The sequence below is a fragment of the Zonotrichia albicollis genome, chromosome 11 (genome assembly GCF_047830755.1).
Source record: "Zonotrichia albicollis isolate bZonAlb1 chromosome 11, bZonAlb1.hap1, whole genome shotgun sequence".
In the NCBI taxonomy this organism is placed as follows: Eukaryota; Metazoa; Chordata; class Aves; order Passeriformes; family Passerellidae; genus Zonotrichia; species Zonotrichia albicollis.
Window position 1 is genome coordinate 7,023,313 of NC_133829.1, and position 22,659 is coordinate 7,045,971.

Genomic DNA, 22,659 nt, shown 5'->3' on the forward strand with positions numbered 1-22,659 from the left:
GAAGAGACCTTCAAGATCATCAAGTCCAACCCAGCCCCAACACCTCAACTAAACCACATCCAGTCTCTTTTTAGACACATCCAAGGATGGTGACTCCATCACCTCCCGAGGCAGCCATTCCAGAACTTTATCACCCTTTCTGTAAAAACCTTTAATAATAATACCAACCTATAATATCCAACCTATATTTCCCTTGGCACAGCTTAGGACTGTGCCCTCTCATTCTGTCAGTCGCTTCCAATCCTACACAGATGGTCTAATTTCCCTTTCAGGTGAACTCCTGCTTTGTCAACACTCACCTGGGGACTGGAGTCAAAGAATTGCCTTGCTCTGGTCACAAGCAGCTCTTTCCCTCAGGTTGCTTCCACTTGAATGCAACAGCATCAAGGTTCAGTGATCACCTATTGTTATTTCTCAGGGAGCTGTAGGAGCATCTCCTGAGACCTCCCACGTCTTGTAATGAAAACTGTGTTCTGAATACAGAGCAAACCACGTAGCTGAGTGCATGTGTGGGTGTCTGGGTGTGTGTATAATGTGTATATATCTGTTATTTATCTGTCTTTAAGGAGAGGTAGATAAGTGATGGTGCTGTATTTACGTGCTTGTTTAAGCTTATTTACATACATGGACACATATAATTTATAATAATTTAACCTCATAATTTGTCCTCTGCCATAGATTCTCTGAAACATCAGAGTGGGTATCAGCTAAAAATACATTTTCATGAAGAAAAACTAGCAACCAAGAGGTTTTTTTTCTCCTTCACAGGGTGTAGTGGTTGGAAATTAGTAATTTACAACAATTATTAGTTCAGTCAAGTAATTAGATATCTATCTGTCATCTTCTGTGCAAACAAATATTTGCATGTGTATTTATCTGACCCAAAAATACCTTGCACATAGGACAGATATTTAACTAAGGCACAGGCTAGCCATGTCTTGGTTGTCTTAAAACATTTTGCTTTCAAAATCCCAAATCCTTTAAGTTGCCCAGAGAGAACTAAGGGATATATACATATAAAACTTGGACTTTTGAAATTAAATATATAGAACCACTCATACAGCTTGGATAGAGTCAGTGGAATTATGTGAAAGAGCACCAAGGGAAAAAAGATCTCAGGAGAACCTGCCTGCCTTTACATTCTTTATCCTCAGCAGTACAATTTTTTAGCATCTAAGCCAAAATCTTTCTACTTTACTTTCCCCACACACAGTGCCAATATCTCAACTACTGGAAGCATCTAAAAGCAATTACAAGGATTCCTATAATCTTCCTGTATTACTTTGGCTGGACTGCTAAGTATCATCAATAACATGATTATCTTTTTGAGAAGAAATTGCTTGAGATAGAGACACTGTGAGAAAAGCTCTCAAACATTTTCAAAATCATATTTTCAGCAACTCTTTCATTATTTAGTATCCTAATGAGTTCTGGTAGTCTCACTAAATATCTTCCCATACAAGGGGCCTTGACTGCTCATATTTCCATAGGAAGCTTAAGCTGTAGAAAGCCAAAATTTACCTGGTTTGGAAGCATTTTCTCTGATCCTTAAACTCTTAATCCAAGCCACTGCTTGTGCTGCCTGGTGGATGGGTATTATTCCATCTATTTTACATCAGCCATCTTCTGTTCCCTATGAGTGTATCTCATTTTTAATGAATATAACAAGATCACAGTGGACTTGGCATTAAACCATCCCTTAAACACCAAGTTGTAGTGTAATATGGATCTAAAAAGCAAGATGTTGCCTATGCTGTCCCAAAATACTCTAAATTTTTTCTTCCCAATAGTGCCTGAATATATCACATAAATATATCACATATGATTCTTATAAAAGTCTTCAACTTGCTTAAAATTTGTATTCCAGGGCTTGAGCCCTGGTGCTTGAGATTTTGGGCCAAATATCAAGAATATAGTGATATATATATATATAGTGTGTATATATATATACAGTCATGTCTCAAGATTTCTTCAGGCATATCTCATATTGCCAAGGAATTAGCACAAAAGCTGGTGCTGGATGCCAGTTTTGGGTGAATGAGCTGTTCCCCCAGCTTGGGTGGAGGGGCTGAACTTGTTTGGTGTGACTGAAATTTAACAGGTTGCCTGGAATGTCTGTGGAGGTAAAGTCAGAGTTTTCCCACACTTAGGTCCTTTTAAAATTAAAGTCACACCATAATAAGTGGAAATTTTACCCTGGTTTAGCCTGTCAGTGGTGATGGGGATGCAGCTGTTCTGCTCATATCTGCCCTTGCAAGCAGCAGATTAATGGAATTATTAATGGTTTGTCCAAGCCAGGTATTGTACCATGTGAAAGAAAACATCATCACAAACCAAAATGAATATGCCAGTTCACAAATCTTTCATAAAATACCCACAGGATGGTGCTTTCCTGGGCTGAAATGTGAATGTATTTAAAGAAAAAAAATATATATACAAGACATAAGAACAGTCTAAGGGTGAGAGAAGAAAAACTCATTATGTTTGGGGTCTGCAGCAACTGCCAGAGCTTAATTTCGTGGCTGACTTGTATCTGTTCAAGTCACTGGGTTTTATTAATGCTTACAAGCCTACAGCTATAAGAATGCTAAAGATGCAGTGTTTGCCCTGCTCTGATATATAGATTGGTCTTCCATTAGGAGGAAATTAATGATTGTTCATAAGACTGAATCCACAGCCTCTGGCTCCTCAGCAGCTTTTCCATCTTGCAAATCTGAAGAGTAGCTTGTGTGAATTTTATTGGTTAGCATTGGAAGCACACCTGGATCTGAGCTGAGATACCTGGAACCCAGGAATGTCATGCAGTGTCAGCTACCTTTCAAATGAGAGCAAAATGCCTTCTTGTCCTGTCTGCAAGCTCATCTTTCACAGAAAGATCAAAGCTGTCCCAATGGCGTGGGGTAATTCAATTAAATGCAGTTCTCTGCGTTCATTGAAGGCTTTTCCATTTCCTAAGATGGAAATGGAAAATTGTGATGATAGGTGTGTGCCCAGCACCTCCCCTGCCCCTACACCATCATCAGCCACCTTCTCACCACCGTTGAAGGCAGCCATTCCTGGGAACAAGAACAGTTTATGGTAGATGCAAGTGAATTGCTGACCCAGGGCTAAATTGTTGCAAGCCTGAATGAACATTAGGGGACAGTATTGGCCAGGAGTCAGCCTGTTTCTTCCTCTTCGGGCTCTCCTTTTATTTACAAGCTGTCTTCTCTTCTAAATAAAACCCATTTGCCCTTTACTTATCTAACTGGTGCACCAGACACCCATTTCTAATCTGGCCAAATCAATTAGAAATATTGCAGTCTACAATTAGCCTGGGAACTTCTGAAAAACTAATTAGTTCGAGCCTTAGAGATGAATTGCACCTTTCTCTTGGCTATTTGCAGCGGGGAGAAAAAAAGGAAAAAAAAAAAAAAAAACAACCTACACTCAAAACAAGACCAAACATGTCTCAGGCACAGCAAACAGAATTCAAGACCATGTTTAATTACGTTTATATTGCTGGTGAAAGGATGGGCTGTGGTGGGCTGAGAGGCAGGGCACCTGGCACTGCCTTGGGCTGAGCACACACTTTCTCAGGAGATGCTGTGTGATGCAAAAGTCCTTGTCAAAGGGTCTTTGGGAAGGGAAGTCCCTTGGGAGTCTACAAAATTAACATCATTAGTGTTTGCTGTGCAGCAACAATAGGGTAAAGCAATAACTCCCAAAGCTGGAGTCATCTTGCATCAGGACCGAGCTGGTCCCCTCCCTCCGTGAGGTCAGGGACTAAACAGATCCTTGTCTGGCATTCCTCAGGCAGGAGAGTGCCAGGCTGCTGTCTGGGGAGCTGCTGAGCAGCCAAGGAGAAATTAGAAAGTCATTATAAGGTGTGCAAGGCATCTTGTAGCAACCGAATCTAGACACAAAGGGCAAATTAAAGCCCTTCCTTGCTGGCATCTTGTTGCTGTAGTGTATTTCTTACAGGTGTAATTACCTGCAAGCATCATAGTTGTTTCATTTATGTCCTAAAATACTACTTTATTGAAGCAATTAAAGGCAGAATTGTACTCTGGGATTACTGCAAATGTGTCTGCTTAAGGTTCATTTTAGATTCATTACAAGCCTTCAGAAGCAGTGTTCCTGCTTTTAATAAAACATATGGTTTCCTCAAAAGCAAAACAGTGCAGGACCACACATCCCTTTTAGATTTGGTGATGTAGATGGAATTTTAATGTCAGAAAGCCAGAAGGGCAAGGCAATTCCAAATTCCTGTGGAGAGGGTAGCATATCTTTAAAGCTTCAGGACACATTATTTACCAGCACTGGTAACTGTTCATACAATAGGTAAAACTTCTTTGGAAAAGAATGGGCAATTCCCTTTCTGCATCGGTGATAATTGTGGTCAGGGAACTCTCTGGGCTATCCACTCCCTGCCTGAGTGGGGAAAAGACACGCCGTTCAGGTGAATGCTGTAATTGTGGACAATTTGACCTGTTTAATCACATAAAAATCTTTTTTCTGTTTTCTGTCCACACACAAGAATGTCTCATCTCTTGAAAAATTTCAGTAAAGCTATTTCCTGCCTTATTTAGTCTATGAACTGTATCAGAGATGTGCTTGGCTCATTATATACAGCCACATCCCTGCTTTGGGCAGCTTCCAAATAACTGGGACATGCCATGATGGAGAGAAGGTTTAACACAAGGAGAAAATAGGGTTACAGGCAGGGTGGTTATGCTGGGAGGTTATTTTTCATTGCTGAGAGAGGCTGAGGACATGTTTGCTTGTTTGTTGATACATCCTTCAGAGAGAATCATTGGTATGACCATGACCAGCAGTGATCTCCAGCCTCAGCTTTTTCCTCCTTTTTATGTGATGCATTTAAACCCTCCCAACTTCCAGTTTGTCTCTGCAACAAAATTCAACAGTGAGAGGAGCAATATGAAAGAAAAGTAAATGCTCCACTTCCTTCTGTAATGCATTGCAACTGTGAGGGCTGTCAAGTGAAGGTCAAGCAGAAACCCTGAGCAGCAGCCACAGATTCCCTAAGAGGGACAGTTGTCAGTGCCCGTTCTTTCCAGCAGAAGAAATGAAAGGTGCTATTTTGAGCCAGCCAGCAGAATACACAGAGAGCGAGTGACCTGCCACAAATGCAAAATGTGAGTGAAAAATCACTAGAAATTACTCAGGGGTTCTCTAGTTTTTTCCATGTATGAGTAGATGAAAATTAAGTATGGAGGAGAGATGCCACTCATGCCCATGTGCAGTGTGCAGCTCTAGTTTATCACCACAGCTGCAGAGTGTGTGTTCTGAGGTGTGGCTCAGCAGGACAGCTGACATGAGAGCTTTCTCTCCAGCTGTGTCCTAGCAGGCTGACTCAGAATGAGGGGTTGGCAGCAGGCACCTAAAAGAAGTGTTTCCCAATCATACCACAAAGTTCCAGTTGTGCAAGGAGGCACTGGGCTCCCATCTCCTTCTCCTCCCATTAAGCCAGCAAAAAAACCCTGAATTATTTTACAGGGAACCAAATCTTGCTTGCTTCCCAAAACTGAGCAAACAAAAAAACACACCCACATAGAAAAGGAGAACTAATTAAGATTAAGTCATATCTGAGTAAATATGCAAATTAAAAATCAAAACAAAGAAATTCTATTTATCACATCATGAAGTTGCAAATTGCTGCTGTGGTTCCCATCAGCTGGAATAGATGGGGGCTATGAGGCCATAGGTTTTGAAGATCAACCAAATGTGTCCATGTTTTATAGTGAAAGCTGGGGGACTGCTGGCTGTAGAATATATTTATCAGCCTTCCCCCCTCTCTTCTGCTCTATGTTCATGTTCAGTGGTATTCATACTCTACATTTGTCTTGAATTTCTATAATGTAGTGTCATTGGTTTTCCTCTTTGTTTACCTTCTGCAAGACAACATCATTATTCTTTGATAAATATGTTTCATGTCTCCTGGGTAGGTTTTTTGTTGTTGTTTCGCTTTTGGTTTTTGTTTCCTTTTTTGTCACGCTAATTCTTTTTCAGCTTTTAAAGATCAGATTAAAAACAAACAAACAAACCCCCAAAACTCTGTTGGGGAAGAATGCAATAGTCAATAGATATTAGCAATCACCATTTGCATGGAAGGTCTCTGATGTGAGGAAGCACATGCAAGGAGTGGCACTTGGTTGGTGGAAATGGCTGGCCCCTCCACGTGCCACAAGCTGCCACCTCTCCTCTTTCAGAAGAACCTGCTGCTAGGAACCAGCCCATTTGTGTTGCTTTTTAATGTGTTTTAAATCTTCATGAGGCAGAAAGTGAATTATTGGGATGTAAATTTCTGTACAGCGCAGAGATGTAACTGGTTTGTAGAGTTTGTTAATGTGATGAAGATCCTCTCAACTTTGAAGTCAGCAGTGTGACTGCAGCTTGTGCTGGCAGCAGGGGGAGGTTGGTGCTATCCCTTTGCTGTTTGGTAGCTCACTATGAGACCTGTGATGGTGGCAAATGTTTTATGAATAAATGCTTGCTTCCTAAATAATATCCCTTCAGTCTTCAATGTAAAGAAATGGTAGTTTTGTACTTCTTGCCTTTCATTCTCTGTTTGTTGTCTTCCAGACTTCCCTTCATTAGCAAAATGTTTTTGTGGTAGGAGGCATTTTCCATTTTTTTCCATTTTCCATTTTTTGTCAGAAACACAGTCCTAAAATCACTTAAATTATTGAAAAATTCAGAAGATCCTGTTATTTGGCTTCCCAGATTTAAGTAATAATAGGGACCTTTTTTCCCCCCAATTATCCTGTTAATTCAAATGTTTGACCTTCAGTTCCTGGGCTGCAAGCTTCTCCATCTGTAAAATATCAGTGAGTTGGGTAACAGCTATGTTCTGTCCCAATGGCATTAGCAGCTCCTTAAAAATGTACAAGTGCAACATTGAAAGTAGGTATGCTTTGGTTCTTTTTGATTGCAAATCTGCAAGAGCAGGGCTTATAAATGAAAATTCCAGTTCCCCTGGGTTTAGTCAGCTTTGAACATTATCATAGGTACTCAGTATCATGGTAATTCATGCAATGCCTGCATATGGAAATTAAAAGAAGAAATCAAACCCACTGGTCAAACTCTGCTGGGACCATCACTGTTGCTGTTTGTGCTGGGAGGATTGTCCTGGTTTGTTTGTTTTGTTTCATGTCACATCCTCATTTTCAGTATGAGTTCTTCCTGACCCAGATTTCTGAGCAGACTGAAGTAGAGCCAGAAACTGTAAAAGTGCATAATTATTCTTTTATTTATTTTTAAGCTGTACAGCTCTATTAAGCTTTCAGAAAATCCTTTATACCCAGCCTTTGAAGTAAACTAAGCCAGAGATCAGCCTGAGAAGGAGATGTGGGTTGACACTGCCTGTTTCTGCTGCAGAATTCTCTGCAGTTAAGATCTGGAGTCTCAAACCTAGGAAAATCTTACACCTTTCTTGGAGCGCAGAAGAGGGGAGAGATCAATACACCCAAAAGCAATACTTTGCACCTTTGGTATGTTCTGAAACATCACTTGCTGGCCGTGCTGTGTAACAGCTGAAAGCTGGAAGATTATTCTGGTTACTGGCATGTAAGTGAGCAGACCACACATTAAAGCTGTGTATGCTCCATCTGCCAAGCCATTCACTCTTCCAGCTCGAGACAAATGAAAAAACTCTGGCCCAGCGGTGGAATATTATTATTCCTTTCCCTGTCCCCCAAAGCAATACATCCCCCTGCTCTGAGTCTGATTGAAAACATTGACCTGGAGGTGAAAAATGCAGTATCTCTTCTTCCCCTGATTCATCCAGACTGTGACTGAGACAGCACTAAAATCACACAGGCTTCTTTCTGGTCTCAAAAAATTGCCCAGTTGCCCTGATGGGCTCAGAGCCAGATGGGATGCAGACAGCCTGGGAGGAGAAGGACCCCCAGAGCCATCTAGTCTAGTGGTCACTTTTCTGCCATAAATATTGCATCAGGCAAACCTCATGCATTGTGCATTGAAAGTGGGCATGCAAGAAAAGCCCCTGTGGCCATTCCTTTGAGTAAATGGCAGGAGGCCAAGGTGGGGTAACCTGCCTTTCTGAGAGCCAGATTATGTGGCTGTGGCATCGCCTTAGAGTCTTTCCTCATCCATTCAGGCTTGACTCTGAGTTTGGCCCTTTCCCAGGAAGTCAAGCTGTCAAAACCTTTCCATGTTCTTCACAAAACACCCTCTCCTGGTGCTTCTGCCCTCCCTGCAGCCAGTGTGCTTGAAGATCCAAGAGGCTCAGTTTTGTGTTTGTGCTGCCTCTTGTTAGCAATGCTCTGAGCATCCAGAGAACAGGAGGAAAAGATGCCAAAGTACTTCAACCACCTGGATTAATTAGGTCTTACACTAAATATGGAACTACAGCGAAGGGGATGATGATTAAACCCCTTTTGGAAACTGAATGCAACCTTCTGGATACTGAATACCTTCTTCTCTGCTGTATTTCAGCTTCTGCAACCTTTGTTAGTGCCTCAAGGCAAGAATGGTATTGTCTGTATGTAAACCAGTCTGTTTCTGTATTAGCAATAACAGTAATAGTGATGGGAATGATAATGCTTTACTCCTGAGAGGTCAGTGAGTATCCCTCTTCATTTTATCACTCTCATTGGTGAGACAGACACAAAGACACAGCAGAGCTTGCTTAGTACCACCTCATCCCTTATTAACAGAGCCAAGGTTGAACCCAGAAAAACCATTTCCCTCTTGCTTGCTCTTCCCCCTGAGAACACCTCCTCCTTTGGTGACGTCCAGTCTCTCTTGTGGTTTTTCTGCAGAAGGTGCAGTAACAGCAGCCTGGAGTCTGATGATGAACCTCCTTGTGCAGAAGAGATTGATTATGACACTGCCAGTAGCTCTGATGGTGAAGAGGAATTCTTGGAGCTAGACCAGGAGATCCAGGAGTGCCTCTCGTGTGTGGAAGGCGAGACAGAAGATGAAGGAGTGACCACAGGACAGACATGCAGCTCCAGGGCTCTGAGGGGGCTCTACATTTCCAGCCAGCCAGCACCCAACAGCACAGCTCTTCCTCTAGGCTCACCAGCACTCGGCCTGTGCCGTGGGTTTGAGAGCAGTCCTGTGTGATCAAGGCTGCGACCTGAGGAGCAGCAAGAAAATGGGTCACTGCTCGTGTTTGCCTGTTTGCCAGCTTCAGCACCCTTCCCAGATGTGTTGCTCCTGGTTCTGAATGGAGAGCTGACTGTCTGTTTGTGTAATTTGTATACATACATCTGCTGAGAACGACTCCTTACACTTTGTACCCAAGGCAGAGCGAGGGGCCACCAGCCCAGGTGGTACCATGTGAGATCATCCATTCCTAAACATAACCCCAGCTTCATGGCTGCCTCATGGTTTCATACAGATTGACCTAAGGAACAGTATTCTGAGACCAAGGAATCAGAGATGATTCTCTTTTTCTTACTTTAGGCAGCCTTTGCCTGGAGAAGTGACAGTTATTGATGCCTTTCAGCAGAGCTCTCTGTTGCCATTCTCTCTTGAGCTGTAGAGCATGTCTCTGATTTCTGTCTGATCAGAATTTTTACACTGCATTCAACAGGTTGGGTCAGGCTGTGCATATTTCTGAGATGGTTGTGTCCCAGCAACAGCATGGGAAATCCAATGTGCCACAGTAAGGACAGCAGCAGTGACAATTCATTGTGATCCTCTGGAAACCTGAGCTAAATTCACCAATAGATTAGTGATGGTGGCAAAAATGGCAAAACCCTGCAGTGAATTTAGCCCAAGCATCAATCAGAAACAGTTTCTTTAATCTCCAAATGGAGAAAAATTAAATTTCTCCTAAAATTGCTTCCCAGTTCCTGAGAATCCAGCACAGACAGAGAACCCACACACGTGTTCTGTATCTCTAAAGCATGAAGCCATGTCACTTCAGCTCACACTTCACATTGCCTGATCTTGCCAAGTGTCTTAGACTCTGCTGCTGCAAATGGGGAATTGCCCTGAATCCAGATAATTTTAAGATGCAAGACGCTCCCAACTCTGTCACTGCTTTGTGAGGCTCAAGGACAATGTGCTGAGTGTGTGTAGCATTACAGCCTGCAAGGACTCCAGTGATTACCAGTGATGATTATTATTAATATTGATGCATTATTACAAGCACCATGTCATCTTCCTGGTTTTATGCTGGTTTCGAAGAGAGTTCCTAGTGCAGAACATGAAATACTCTGATGTGTTTCTGAGCACCTTTCTTCAGACCACCTAGACTATTTTCCAGCAGGAGGTTGCTCTTTAGATAAAAAGCTTCTTTCTGTTCTGCTTGGTTTTCAGCATCCACGCATCTTCAAATCTTCCCTAGCACATAAGAGCTCCCTGTGTCTCTCTCTCTCTCTAGGATGCTGCTCAAAAGGCAGGCAGCTTGGGTCCTTAGAAGCTGAGCTTCTTAGCCCAGACTAATTCATTAGGTGTGGTGTGTGCCTCTGTACAGATGTCCTGTTCTGCTTGGTTTAGCATGCAGCTTGTTGCACACAATACTGAATTTTAATGAAAGGGTGGCTCACAGGAAGGGACACAAAAGAGGTGAAACAGGTGTTCCCATTATAATAGTTTGTATAATACTGCTTCAAAGCTTATTAATAAAGAAACAATGTATGTGTATAATTAACTTAAAAATCCGGTGTTTGTTGGCATGACAAAAGCTTGACACTGTGCTAGGTACTGATGGCAGCATACAAAAGCCATGCTCTGGGGTGTTCAGCACACAGCACATCCCCAGAACACAGGGTAAAAAATACTGTTGTACATATCTGTGTCATGCATGTTTGCACCCACTTTGCTTTCTGTACCAACACTGCCACCAGAGCGGCTGAAGGGTGCTTACCAAGGCTTGCCAGTGGTAAACCCTATTGCAAAGAAGTCTTTCTAAAATCAGCATTTTCCTTAATGAGATGCAAATATTTGGGCTATAATATTTGGCTTTCTAGCTGTTTCATTTCATTTCAAGTTTTTTTAAGATAGAGGGATTTCAGTTCAGTGGGAAAATTCTGTACTGGTGACTAGACTGTGCAGGAGTAGTCATGATATAATAAAAGATGTATCTTCCATGTATGTTTGGAGCCAAATGTGTATGAGCAGTAGCACTGTTTCAGAAATAATATAATAAAAGATGTATCTTCCATGTGTGCTAGGAGTTGCAGGAGGTGGGGAGATGGCTGAGGTCCTCAGAGTGTTTTTGGTGTCTGGGATCCAGATGCAGCAGCTGAGCTGGGAGCAGTGTCCCTGTACATCAACCACACCTGCATAAATGCTGCTGTGTGGTGTCAAAGACCTGATCACTCTTTTCTCCCTGCCAGCATCCCATGCCTGTGCCCAATAACTTGTCAGCAAGTGAGGGTGCTGCAGAAGGCAGCGGGCAGGAGAAACCCCCTGCCCAAGGATGGGGAAGTGCAGCGGGACACATGGGTGACCAACCACTTGGTATGGCACCTGGATAACTTCAGCAGAAACAGTTTGTGGGCTGCCTCCTTTTTTTTTTTCCCCAGGAACTTGTAGAGAGGGAGCAGACGCTCTTCTTCTTTTGACAGACCTCTAGAGGTCAGGAGAATGCCTCCGTGCGCACTGCGCGCTCCGCGCTATTAAAATTCTCCCTGAGTCATGGTAATTAAGCAGAGCTAGGCTCTGCACAGAGGAACGGAAGTGCATTGACTTTAATAAAACGAAGTGTAAAACAACTTTAGATTAACTCCGGCCTTGTTTATTCTTGCACACTTGTCATTCTGGTTCGGTATCCCGCAGTGAATGGAGCCCTTGTCCCCTGCGCCGGGGCCGTCACCTCACTGCAGCCCGCGGAGCGCTGAGAGCAGCGCCTTTCCCTGCTGCCGCTAGCTAATCCCAAAGAATTCGGAAACAGCCGACCGAGAAAGGGAGGGAGAGAGCGAGGAGAGGGCAGCCGCCCTGCTCCCCAGCGTTTTGTCCTTCCTCAAGAGTCAGCAAGGCTGTCAGGTTGAGACTCAAGCCAAATATTCCCATCATGGCCAGAAGAGATGTCTTGGAGGCGCTGCCTGGTCCCCAGTGCTGCAGCAGTTTTGGGCTCCTGCCAGGCACATTAACTTTTTTTACTGACGCTTTTTGTCTCACGCTGGCTCTTTTGGAGGCTGTGAATGGCTGTGCTCTCCTTCCTCCCCCCTGCAGTTGACATGACGTGGGTGGAAGATGCTGAGCTGAGCCCTGCACTACACTGCACCCTCTGTCTCAGCCCCTCACCAGCTCTTGGGTCTCCCGGCCACAATAGCCCTTTCCTGCCAGAGATGATCCCAAGGATGCCTTGCCAGTGCCTAGTGAAATGTATGTGTGTGTGTAAACCTCTGGGCTAAAAAATAAATAATTAAACAATAAAAAGAAAAAAAAAAAAGAAACAAGTCAGCAAACTGAAGGAAGAACAAAATCTAATTAGTTTTATCTGCTGTTTGTTATGAGGCTGTCAGAGTGCTCTATCCCCTAGTTTTACAGCACTCTGGAAAATAACAGTGATAATAATAATAAACAACCGTGCACTGGGTTGTTTTTGAAGCAGGCAGGAAGCAGATTAAGGAGGGGGAAAGACAGCAGCCCTGCTCCTCCACTGCTTCTCTGCTGCTGCCAAACAGCAGAGATGTGGGTGATAGAGCTATCTCCTGTCTTATCTGTCCTTGGACTAGATCCACTGCCCATATCCATCCCTTAGAGATGCAAAGCCTGAGTCAGAGGCTGTTTGGCAGCAATCTGGGACACTCATATTGTATTTCTTTCTTTGCCACAGATCTCTTGTGTGCTCTTGACCAATTTGTTTGTTCTTCCAGTTTCTGTTCCATTGTGAGATAAAGACAGCAAATATAGTAGTAGTGAAAGTGGGTGAATGTTTTTGGAATAAGGAGTGGGGAAATAAGGATATAAAACTGCTCAGGTGTTTGCTCTATACTGATTTCAGCTGATGAGAGGTGAGCTGGAATTACTTTGTGCAGGGGTGTGGTGGAACTTGCCATCACTGGTTTCCACTTCAGTGATGAGCAGTGATGATTTGTTAGGACATTTCTCTTTAAGCTGTGCTGGATAATTTTAAAAGCCTCTTCTATCAGGTTGTTATCAGCCCATCCTGTCCCATGGCCTGGCCCTTACAGTGTGAAAACTTTCACTCCTGTTTTAGTGAGAGCAGGATTTGACCCTCTGAAAACACTTGTATGGTTTTTCAGGCAGAGGGCTGGACATAAGGCTCCAGTTGAAGATAATGTGTAAAATCTTGGAGAACTAAAAACCCTATCCATACAATTGCATTGGGAAAGAATGAAGGACAAGGTTAAAGAAATAAGGTATAAATCAGAGAGGAAGGAGAGGACTCAGTGCAAGGAGAGGAATGAAGAGAACAGGAGGAAATAGGAGTAGGGGGCATTTGGGGGAGACACGGGCAGAGAAATGGGAGAATTGTTCCTATTTGTGCATCCTCTTCCGTCCCCAGATAATGTGTCAGTATTAGTGCTACCAAGACACAACCCTCTTTACTGTAGAATAAATCTGCCACTGTATTCCCCACTCCATAAACGGCAGCCAAGTCCGTATCCTCAGCGCTGCATTGTGCTCTGGGGTCTGTGAGTGCTTTTCATGAGGCTTGAGCCTCTATCATCCCTGGCCTTGGGCTTTCTCTCCAGGGAATCACATCCTCAGGCAGGTCCTGGAAGATCCAGGGCATATTATTGTTGATGGAGTAGTTTGTGGCTACTTTCTTCATCTTTTATTTTTCCTGCTTCTTTTATTTCACTTTTAAAAAGTGAGAGAACAGGAGGGAGTGAGAGAGAAAGGAGAAGGCAGGAAGAAGTGCCCTGCTATGAGTCTAGCACCATCTCCAGAAAGATGGCAAGGCAGCTATTTTAGCATCAGGGGCTTTTTTAGCCTTTAATTAAGCTGCTTGTAGCTCATGCATGGATCAGTGAGAGGGAAGACAAATCTACCACTAAAAACAATCATCAGTTGGATGCTCTGGCAATAACTCCGGTGTCAGCAAGCTGCCATAGCCTTTGGCTAGCTGAGCTCTGGGCACCGAGGGGCTGGCTCCTCACCAGCTGATGTAATTGCAATCACAACCCTGTTTTCTGCCCCCTTGCTCCTCAAGGCCTGACTGACGGCTCTCCCTGAATGGTTTCCATGCTTGCTCTGGCAGCTCCTGCCTCTGCCTCGGCATTTCCATAAAAAGCCATTTAGCTTTGCTGTGTTTGTTTCCCCGTCTGTGAAGTGGGGTTATTAATATTTATTTTCGGTGAAAGGGGTCACAAAGAGGTTTAAATCTCCAGTGTTTACTACACAATTTGATATCCTTAGAGAAGGCAAACAGGAAGGATTAATTGCTGCTTCTTTCATATATCTGCCATCACTGAAATAAAAATCCTGCCCATTGCTGGGATCACTGCTAACTCCTTTCCAGGGGCTGCTGTGTTTCCTTTGGTCTCTGTGGAAGGTGGCACAGGTGGCCCAGACAAATCCTTGAAGTGAAAGCATGGACAGCGTTGACAAAAACTTTGGATTTTTTTTACAGCGCAGCAGTCTTCCAAGAACCAAGGCAGCATGCTGGTTAGTGAGTTAGGAAAATGGGAAATTTAATAGAGGTGAAAATGAGGCACTTGGGAGAAGAATGGAGCAATCTGGTAAACATCTGAAATGTCTCTGCCCAAGGGCTAGGAGTGTAAGGGCTAAACAGGAAGAATATAAAGCCTTAGTACATATACCAAGCTATGAGTTAATCAGCTTCCCAGACACATGGAAAAGGGAAAGTAGGAACAGCAGAAGAAGGATTAATTGGCTGTGAAACATCGGGGAATTGGTAGGTTGAGTCAAGGAAAAAGGAATACAGGCCAGCAAGCACTGACTTAGAGATTAGAGCAGAGGTGCAATGACGAGATCTCCTAAGGCAGAGAGAAGAATAGAACAAAAGAAAAACACCAAAAGTGTGTGAAGACCTCATTAATGCCTTGAAATGAGAAATTAATTGTTTTTTGAAAGTTCAAGCAGCAGCAGATGAGGAATGAGAAGAGAATGACACCAAAGCACGTGTGGATGAAATCAGAAGGGTCCTGGCAAAGAATAAACTAGAAGTGGCTACAAGTGGAAAAAAAGAAATCCTATAAATATGCTATAAAAACACTAGAAGGAATAAAACTGGAAAACTATGTACCACAGAAGGAGAGCAAAGGGTTGGAGTCATCATTGCCTATTTGACTCTTATCACCAAAACAGTCAGTGCTAGATAAATGTAGCAAAAGTCACACTGATTGGGGTATGGGGATGGGCCAGAGCCAACGGGTGTGAGTTAAAGAACCCTTACGCTGAGTGAGTGAATTCAAAATGCTTGACCAGAGGGAATTCCCCTGCAGGCTGTCCAGAGAAAACAGTCTGGGAACATTTAGGAATGGACTTCAAGAACTTCTCCTATATCAAGAGGGTTCTTTAGAGTTGAAAAGGGCAAATAGGGTATTTGATTGTGTAGATAGAAAAGAAATAAAGAAAAGATAGGAAATTTAAATCAGCCAACTAAGATGAGTCAATACAGAGAAACCTCAACAAATTATGAAACAAACAATTCATTAGCTGCTATAGGATAAGAAGGTGGTAAAAGAGAATCAACATGGATTTGTCAAGCTGATCTAATTCCTTTCTTTTATTGGCTAATTGGCTTAGAGGATAACATATGTCTTTGCTTTAGGAAAGCTTTGAATACTTTCTTTTCATAAAGAATTAAAGTAATATGGTTTATGTGAAGTATTTGTAAGGAAGGTGCACATTAGCTGAGGAATTACTTATGAGAGACAGGTTTCATCTCCAAGGACTTTAGCTTTCTAGAAGTTAGGCATGTGGAGAAGAGATGACTGAGAGAGGATCTTGTCAGCGCCTATCAGTGTTGAAGGGAAGGTGTCACAGAGATGGAGCCAGGCTCTTCTTCCTGGCGCCAAGAAATAGCATGAAAAGCAATGGGCAGAATTGGAACACAGGAAGTTCCACCTGAACAGGGGGAAGAATTTATTTCCTGTGAGGGTGCCTGAGCAATGGAACAGTTTGTCCAGAGAGGTTGTGACTTCTCCTTCCCTGGAGATATTCAAAAGCCATCTGGGCACAGTCCTGAGTGCTTTGGAGGTTGGACCAGATGATCTCCAGTGGTCCCTTCCAACCTTAGCCATCCTGTGATTCTGTGATTTAGTCTAAATTATTCTGTGCAGGGTAAATGTAGAGAAGCAGGCACCCCCATAGGATCTACATCTTGAGATATTGGGAAAGGATCATTTGTTGAGCTATTTCCTTGCCTTGTTAACTTCTGAGGGATGGTAAACTACCAGATCAGACAGGACTCCTAGCTCTAAACCCAGCCCACAAAGAAATCCCACAGTCATGCTTGCAGGGCATTATTTTCCTTAAATAACTGAGAAAATACAATGGAAAATCCATTTGTTTTTTTCAGAAAATCCAATATATCTTTGTTGAAGCTCAGCTCCATGATCACACACCTTTATTTATGTGAACACATCTGCCAACCTCACCTTCAGCCTTTCCAGCACAGGGCTCTGCTTCAGAGCTGCCCACACCCATCTCTGTAAGCCCATCCTTTGCTCTGACACTCTCACTCCCCCAGAGCTGAATACAGAGAATTCTGGTGGTCTGGGGGGCTGCATCCCAGAGGGATCTGGGATCAGACCAGGCTCTCTCTCTGGTGGCTGATGCCCAGGTAGATGCCAAGAGCCCTGGAGCAGGGAGCTCACACTGAAGCCACTGTGCCAGATGGCCTGAGTGCTCTCAGTTGTAAGAGCTGCTTTGTACTTTTTAGCTTTACTGATGCAGAGAGAACATTTTGAACTGTCTAAGCCTTCTAACCTTGTATCATTGGCACACGAACAGCAGCAGCACACTGTTGAACATAATAACAAGGGGGAAAGAGCTGTGGAATTAAATAAGAATTTAAATCTTAGGGTTTGCAGCTCAGAGCTAGAAGCTTTAGCTGTGTTATTTCCAGGAATTGGTTGAGTCATGTTTGAGAATAATGGATAAGATTAATTCCTTCGTGACTGTGGCTGAATAAATTATTTGCCAATAATGATTTTACTTCTTCTAGCTGCTTTTTCTAATGTGTATGATGCAAAAAAATATTTGCTGTATCTTGGGTGTGTGTGCTGGGTATGGTGCACTGGTCCTTGGTATCTGACAGCGAATTTATTCCCCAAAGACAATTTTCAATGGGATTTTACCCCAGAGCAACCGACTGCAGGATTTGATCCTGCATTCCTGTCATATTCAGAATGATTCATTTTTCACCTCATCAAGTAGGAAGATAGAAGAGAGAGGGAAAGTTATTTCACTCTGCACAACAACCCCTTTTCTTCAAAGAGTGATGTGCCACAGAGCCAAGAGCAGGGCCCATGGAGGGACAGGACAAATGTTGCTTGGCAACTCCACGCCACTGATGGGAAGAGCTCTGCAGGCTGAGCATCCAGAGGGACCGAGGCAGAGGGAGACAGAGGCACACCAGGGCGGTTGTTTGTGTCTGGCCCTGTTAGAATTGACACCACTCGTGCCCTGGTAATTGCTGTAGACAATGACAACAAAGTCTATTCTGTTGGGTGGGAGAGTAATTGCAGGTCATAAATGCTGGAGCGTCCCCTGCCCACTCCCCAGGCACAAAGGGGCTTTGGATCTATTTATATCCTGAAGGTCACGGAATTCTTCCCGGTTTAGCTAGCTGTGAGCAAACCTTAAAATGGCTCAGAGGTGCTGCTGCTTGGTTAAACACCTATAGGGAACCAAAAAAAGCCTATTGTCCTCTGCAGCATCACACAGCTGCCTTGCCACTCATCAGAAGTGTCAGTGGATAGTGCTGGTGCAGCCCTGACAGTCTGAGGGTGACAGAGAACCCAAATTTGCAACGTGGCTGCTTGTTAAAACTGGGCAGCAGAGTTTTCAGGCACAGTATTCCTTCATCAAGCTTTGTCACTATCATAAATTAAATGGAACTAGATTGGTCCTGCAAAGCAAACCCCCTGTGGCTCATATGTTAGCACCCTGCCAAAATCGGAGTTGCTTTCAGCTGCAGCTCCAGAAACACCTCCCTTTGTGTACCTACACAGAGAGCAGTGTTTGGTTTATCAGGCCTAATGCTGGCACGAGGATCAAAAGATCTTCAGCAGACTTCATAGGGAGTTTAGTAGAAATGGGATTTTGGGTGCAAAGGAATATTCTGTTTGAAGCTTGAAGTTCTGCTTCCCACAGTACGATTTTGGGGAGAATAAAGTGCTCACTTTACTCTGATTTCATGCAGTATTAGACTTTTCAGCAAGCCCTAAAATCTTGGACTGAGAAGGGGTGTTTGCAGAGAGCTGGCTTTTCCTAACAGCCTGCAATTGCAACAATCCAAGAGTTTTGTTTATGGAATGTGCCCAGACTGTAGTAACACTGCAGGTGTTATCAAAAATCACTACAAGCCTTTGAAGGTTTTGAACAACCTGTGTAGACAACACATGTGAAATATCCTCTGTTGTTCAGCACTAGAGGGGGTTTTTTGAGTAACATACTGTCTTGGCTGTTTCTAAGTAAAAGAAGCTAACAATTTCTAATGTGTATTAAAAATGTGATTTTTTCTTTTTCAAACTGTCTACTGCACCTTGCCATCTGTTGGAATAGCCCTTCATTTTTGGAAGGGCTGTTTATTTTTTTCTCCAAGTTGCAGCTCCTCTACCCAAATATTATGTCTCCGCACTGCCCTGCTACCTGGGCACAAGCTTTAGTAGGTTGAGCAGTTTAATCCAGGTGTGGCTCCTTCTGGCCTTCATTTTTTCATGCTGTTATGGAAATTTCACTGAATCCCAGACTATTGATACTTGTGGCTACATATGGCACTGCCTTAAAATTCCATGGAAAAATGTCAGCTTCTGACTACAACTAAATACACCATTGTTTGACTTCATTTTATGTAAATAAGTGAGTGTTACATTAATTATTCTTTCTGGGGTTTTTTTGGTTGGTTTTTCTGGGGATTTTTTTGGGTTTTTTTTTTGTTTGGTTGGTTTTTTTAGCGTAATTGAGGCTTTGTCTTTGTAAACCTTTCTCTTATTTTTTTCACTGTCTCTTCTTTCAGACTAATGGAAAAAATTATGTGTTGTTTTCTTATGAGAGTTTATTCACCCTATGGCACACTCAGCCTTATTCTGGTTTTCCTTCCTCAGGTTTTGTGCTGCTCTACTTCCTTTCCCATTTTCTATTTTCCCCATTCCTTCATGAAGATGTGCCAGGGAACAAAGACCCTAAAGCCTGCACCCCAGAAAAGCTTTGGTTTGGTCTCTTGTGCAGAACACTTGCCCCACTGATTGAAGGGGAGCCTGTGGTCCTGCCTGAGGAGAGCAGACAAGGATGTCTCTATTGCAGGGAGGGCAGGGATTATAGAAAAGCATCTTTCTCAGGCATATGAGGTGTCTGTATCTGTATAGATGAGGCTCTCCATGACCTCCATCCCAGACAGCTCTACGCGGATCTGCCCAGGCAGTGCCAGTGGCTGCCCCAGTGCCCTGTGGTGCCATCCTGCTGCTGCTTCAGCTGGCTCCCAGCTCACATCCTGCATGCACTATTTATGGGCACCAGCCAGAGGAAGCTAGGATTTAGATTTCAGTCATGTTTCTAATTCCTTTGGTTTCCTGTAGCTTCTCCCCTCGAGGCATCTCTCCTGAAGGCCCTGCTCACTCTCGCTTTGCTTTCACTGATGCTCAAAGGCAGTGCAGAAAGGAGGCAGCCGAAGAAGACACAGCTTCTTCTGGCCAGCCTGCCTTGCCAACACCTCTGGGGGCAGGGTGCCAGCTCCTGCATGGCAGAGTTATTATACCTTTTTAAAAAAAATTGCCTTTGATTAAAATGTAAGGGTCCCATCTTTTTGTTGTCATTAATGTGGGCTGCAGGCTATGGGCCTTTGAAGTGTTTCCTCTTGGCTCATCTCCATGTTCTTTCTTTTTTTCCCCTCATTTTTCCTTTTCTTTTTTTTTCTTTTTTTTTTTTTTTCTCTCTCTTAATTTCAATTTTCTCAATTATCTGCCCTTTCCAGCTCAGGGTGAGATCTGTTAATTTTCACATGCTTGCAAAAACCTGGCTGGCACACTCCAGCTCCCTGCCAGCTCCTGCATGGGCAGCCAGTCACAGGAGCAGGCAAACAGGCAGCACATCTCTCTCCTGGGCTGCCCTGACCCTGCTTGGCTGCTCCAGAGGGGGAGAGGAGGGAATTGCACATTTCCCTTGCCAGAAGGGCTCATCCCCTTTGCCTGAGCACCACTTAGCAAGGCGCGACTGAATGCTCTGCTGTGTTTAGTTAAGGAGATCCAGAAGTATTTTATTTATGATCCCAGGCCTTTATAGGCTGATGGACTCCTTCCCATCCCCTAACCCTAAGGTCAGTATTTTGTTTCCTAGCCTGAGTGGAATAAAAGGACAACAGGGTGAACCTTAATGTCCTCTCAGGTATTTCCACCTGTATTAAGAGCTGATTGATAATTTGGGCATGTCCAAAGAGGAGATAATAAACTTTCAAGCTAATTCCTCTTTCCTCTGTTCACAGTTGAGGTCTGGGCAGTGGAAATGGCAAGAATGTTCATCTCTTTGTTGCTTAACAATTCCCAAAAGTTGAGAAAAGGTGTAAAATGGCCAGATGCCTTGAGCAAGGTGGTGTTGCAGATCAGCTGGAGAAAATGCAGCTCCCCTGGATGAAAGCCCATGGGACTGTAGTGAGCACTTTCCTGTAGGCTGTCCTTGGTAGGTGTCATGAAGAAGCCAAAATTTCATTACATTCCTGCAACCATCTGCCTTAACCTTTGTCATACTTTTAATGCCAAGTTTGTTCTCCCATAAAAGCACAAATGAATGCCTCTAAGTAGCCTCTCTTCATCCCTCTCATGAAAGGCTGCCTGCATGAGGTTTCTGTCTGCCTTTAAGGAGGAAGAAGTTACTCCAGATATGGGCAATCTCTTAGCCAAGGTGCTCACCCCAGTTACAGATGTAAATCTCACCTGAGCCCTTCACTGCTGGGCCAGCAAAACTGCTCAGGGAGGGAAAACAAAGTAAAATAAAAATAAAATTGGTTAAAACTAAAGACTAATAGCAAGTTAACTCACGTTTTGGATTTCAGTGTTGTTTAAATGTTGTTTCAGTGTTGTTTAAATATACCCTGCCCCTGAGCATCCAGGGATATTTCCCCTGATCTGCATTGACTTAGGATACTAAACCATCCAAACATTGCAACTCCCTGGAGTTTGGCTTCAGGATTGGGATGTAGAGAATCTGGAGGGCTCCAATTTCTTCCTGCCTTACCCAAGCACTCTATAGAATGCTGTCATTCTCTTCCTAGTTTCCCTTCCCCTTTTCCTCTCAAGCACAGGCATAATTTCCTTTTACAGGAAGATGCTTTCTCCCAAGCGTAATTTTTGGAGTCTTCCTTTTGTGTTCTTCAGGCTGGAAGTTCCTCTTAATTTTTTTTTTCCCATAGAAAAGAACTACTAATTGGTGGAACTGATTTTAAAGTGAATGAAGAGAATCCTCCAGCCTTACATCTTCTCATGAGTCAGGCAAGAACGCATCAGAGAGCTTCAAAACTGTCCAGTGATGCATCTTTAGTATATTTGTCTTAGAACTGGAAGGTGAAATTTCCATGTACAGATCTATGTGGCAATGCTTTAATTGCTGCCCTGTATAAGCTCATACAGATCCATATTAATGGGGATGTTGGATCCCAGATGGATCTGGTTTCTGGGGCACAGATATCAGCACAGAAAACCATGGGACAGTGAGATGGTGGCAGCTCACCCAGTCCAGGGGGGGAATGGATGCACACAAAGATCTCTGCTCTCTTGGAAGAGCAATTCCAAATTCAGCCATCTTCTTAAATTAGTGGGGTTTAATAAGTCACTGAGCAAAGACAACTGATAAGGACCTTCATCCCCAGGTCATGTCAAATGGGAGATAGGATGGCTGGAGCTGAAACCTCTTCTGCTAACACCTAGTGACTTCTATAGCTGTGGTAAGTGGGTTGTGCGTGCCTAGCTTCAAAGTGACACAGTGCAGACAAGACATGAGCTGTCTATATCTGGCTGGGTGATTTGAATCCCATTTATCCTCCTGCTCAAACCCACGGGCCATCACAGGGCCGGGTGCTGCCCTTCCCAGCAGGCCTGGGGTAAGTGGTGCCAGCAATGACATGAAAAATCTGCCCAAGCTCAGCACAGCCCATTGGGACTCTTGGATTTTTCCTCATCAGACCTATGTCTTTTTTCCTTCCAGAAATGAGAGGGTGATGAACATGACACTTGGGTTGCCATGGGAACACAGCATGATGTTTGTGTTAGCTGTGCTCCTTCCTGCAGCCAGAGCTGCTGGCTCCAGAGGTGGCTGTGACCAGCCCTGGTGGCCAGGTCTGCCCACAGGCTCTCCCAGCAGTCTGGGTTTGGGGGTCAGACCCCTTGTGCTGTGAGAGGAAGATCTGAAGTGACAAGTCACTGGAAATGAGGAAGATCTGTCTGACTCTTGGGTGGGAAAATGATGAGTCCTGGTTGAAACTTCTGCTGTAAAATCTTGCAGAAAATCATGAGGAGGGGTCCACAGGGACCTAAAGACCACTTGGCTGCTCCTGCAGAGGGAATGGACTGAAGTTTTTAATTT

General features: G+C 43.7%; 1 protein-coding gene across 5 annotated transcripts in view; it reads left to right on the top strand.

Annotated features, from left to right (window-relative positions):
• Positions 1–18,572, top strand: part of AGBL1 (AGBL carboxypeptidase 1) — a 273,234-nt gene extending 254,662 nt beyond the window's left edge. For 4 of the 5 annotated variants that reach the window (XM_074549221.1, XM_074549222.1, XM_026791321.2 and 1 more), the window contains exon 23: positions 8,787–18,571. In XM_074549221.1, the coding sequence (XP_074405322.1) occupies positions 8,787–9,093 (307 nt within the window). In that variant the 3' untranslated portion in view covers positions 9,094–18,571. Of the gene's footprint in view, positions 1–8,786 lie in introns of all 5 variants that reach the window. The other variant, XM_074549224.1, reaches the window with a different exon arrangement.
• Positions 18,573–22,659: the final 4,087 nt, after the last annotated feature.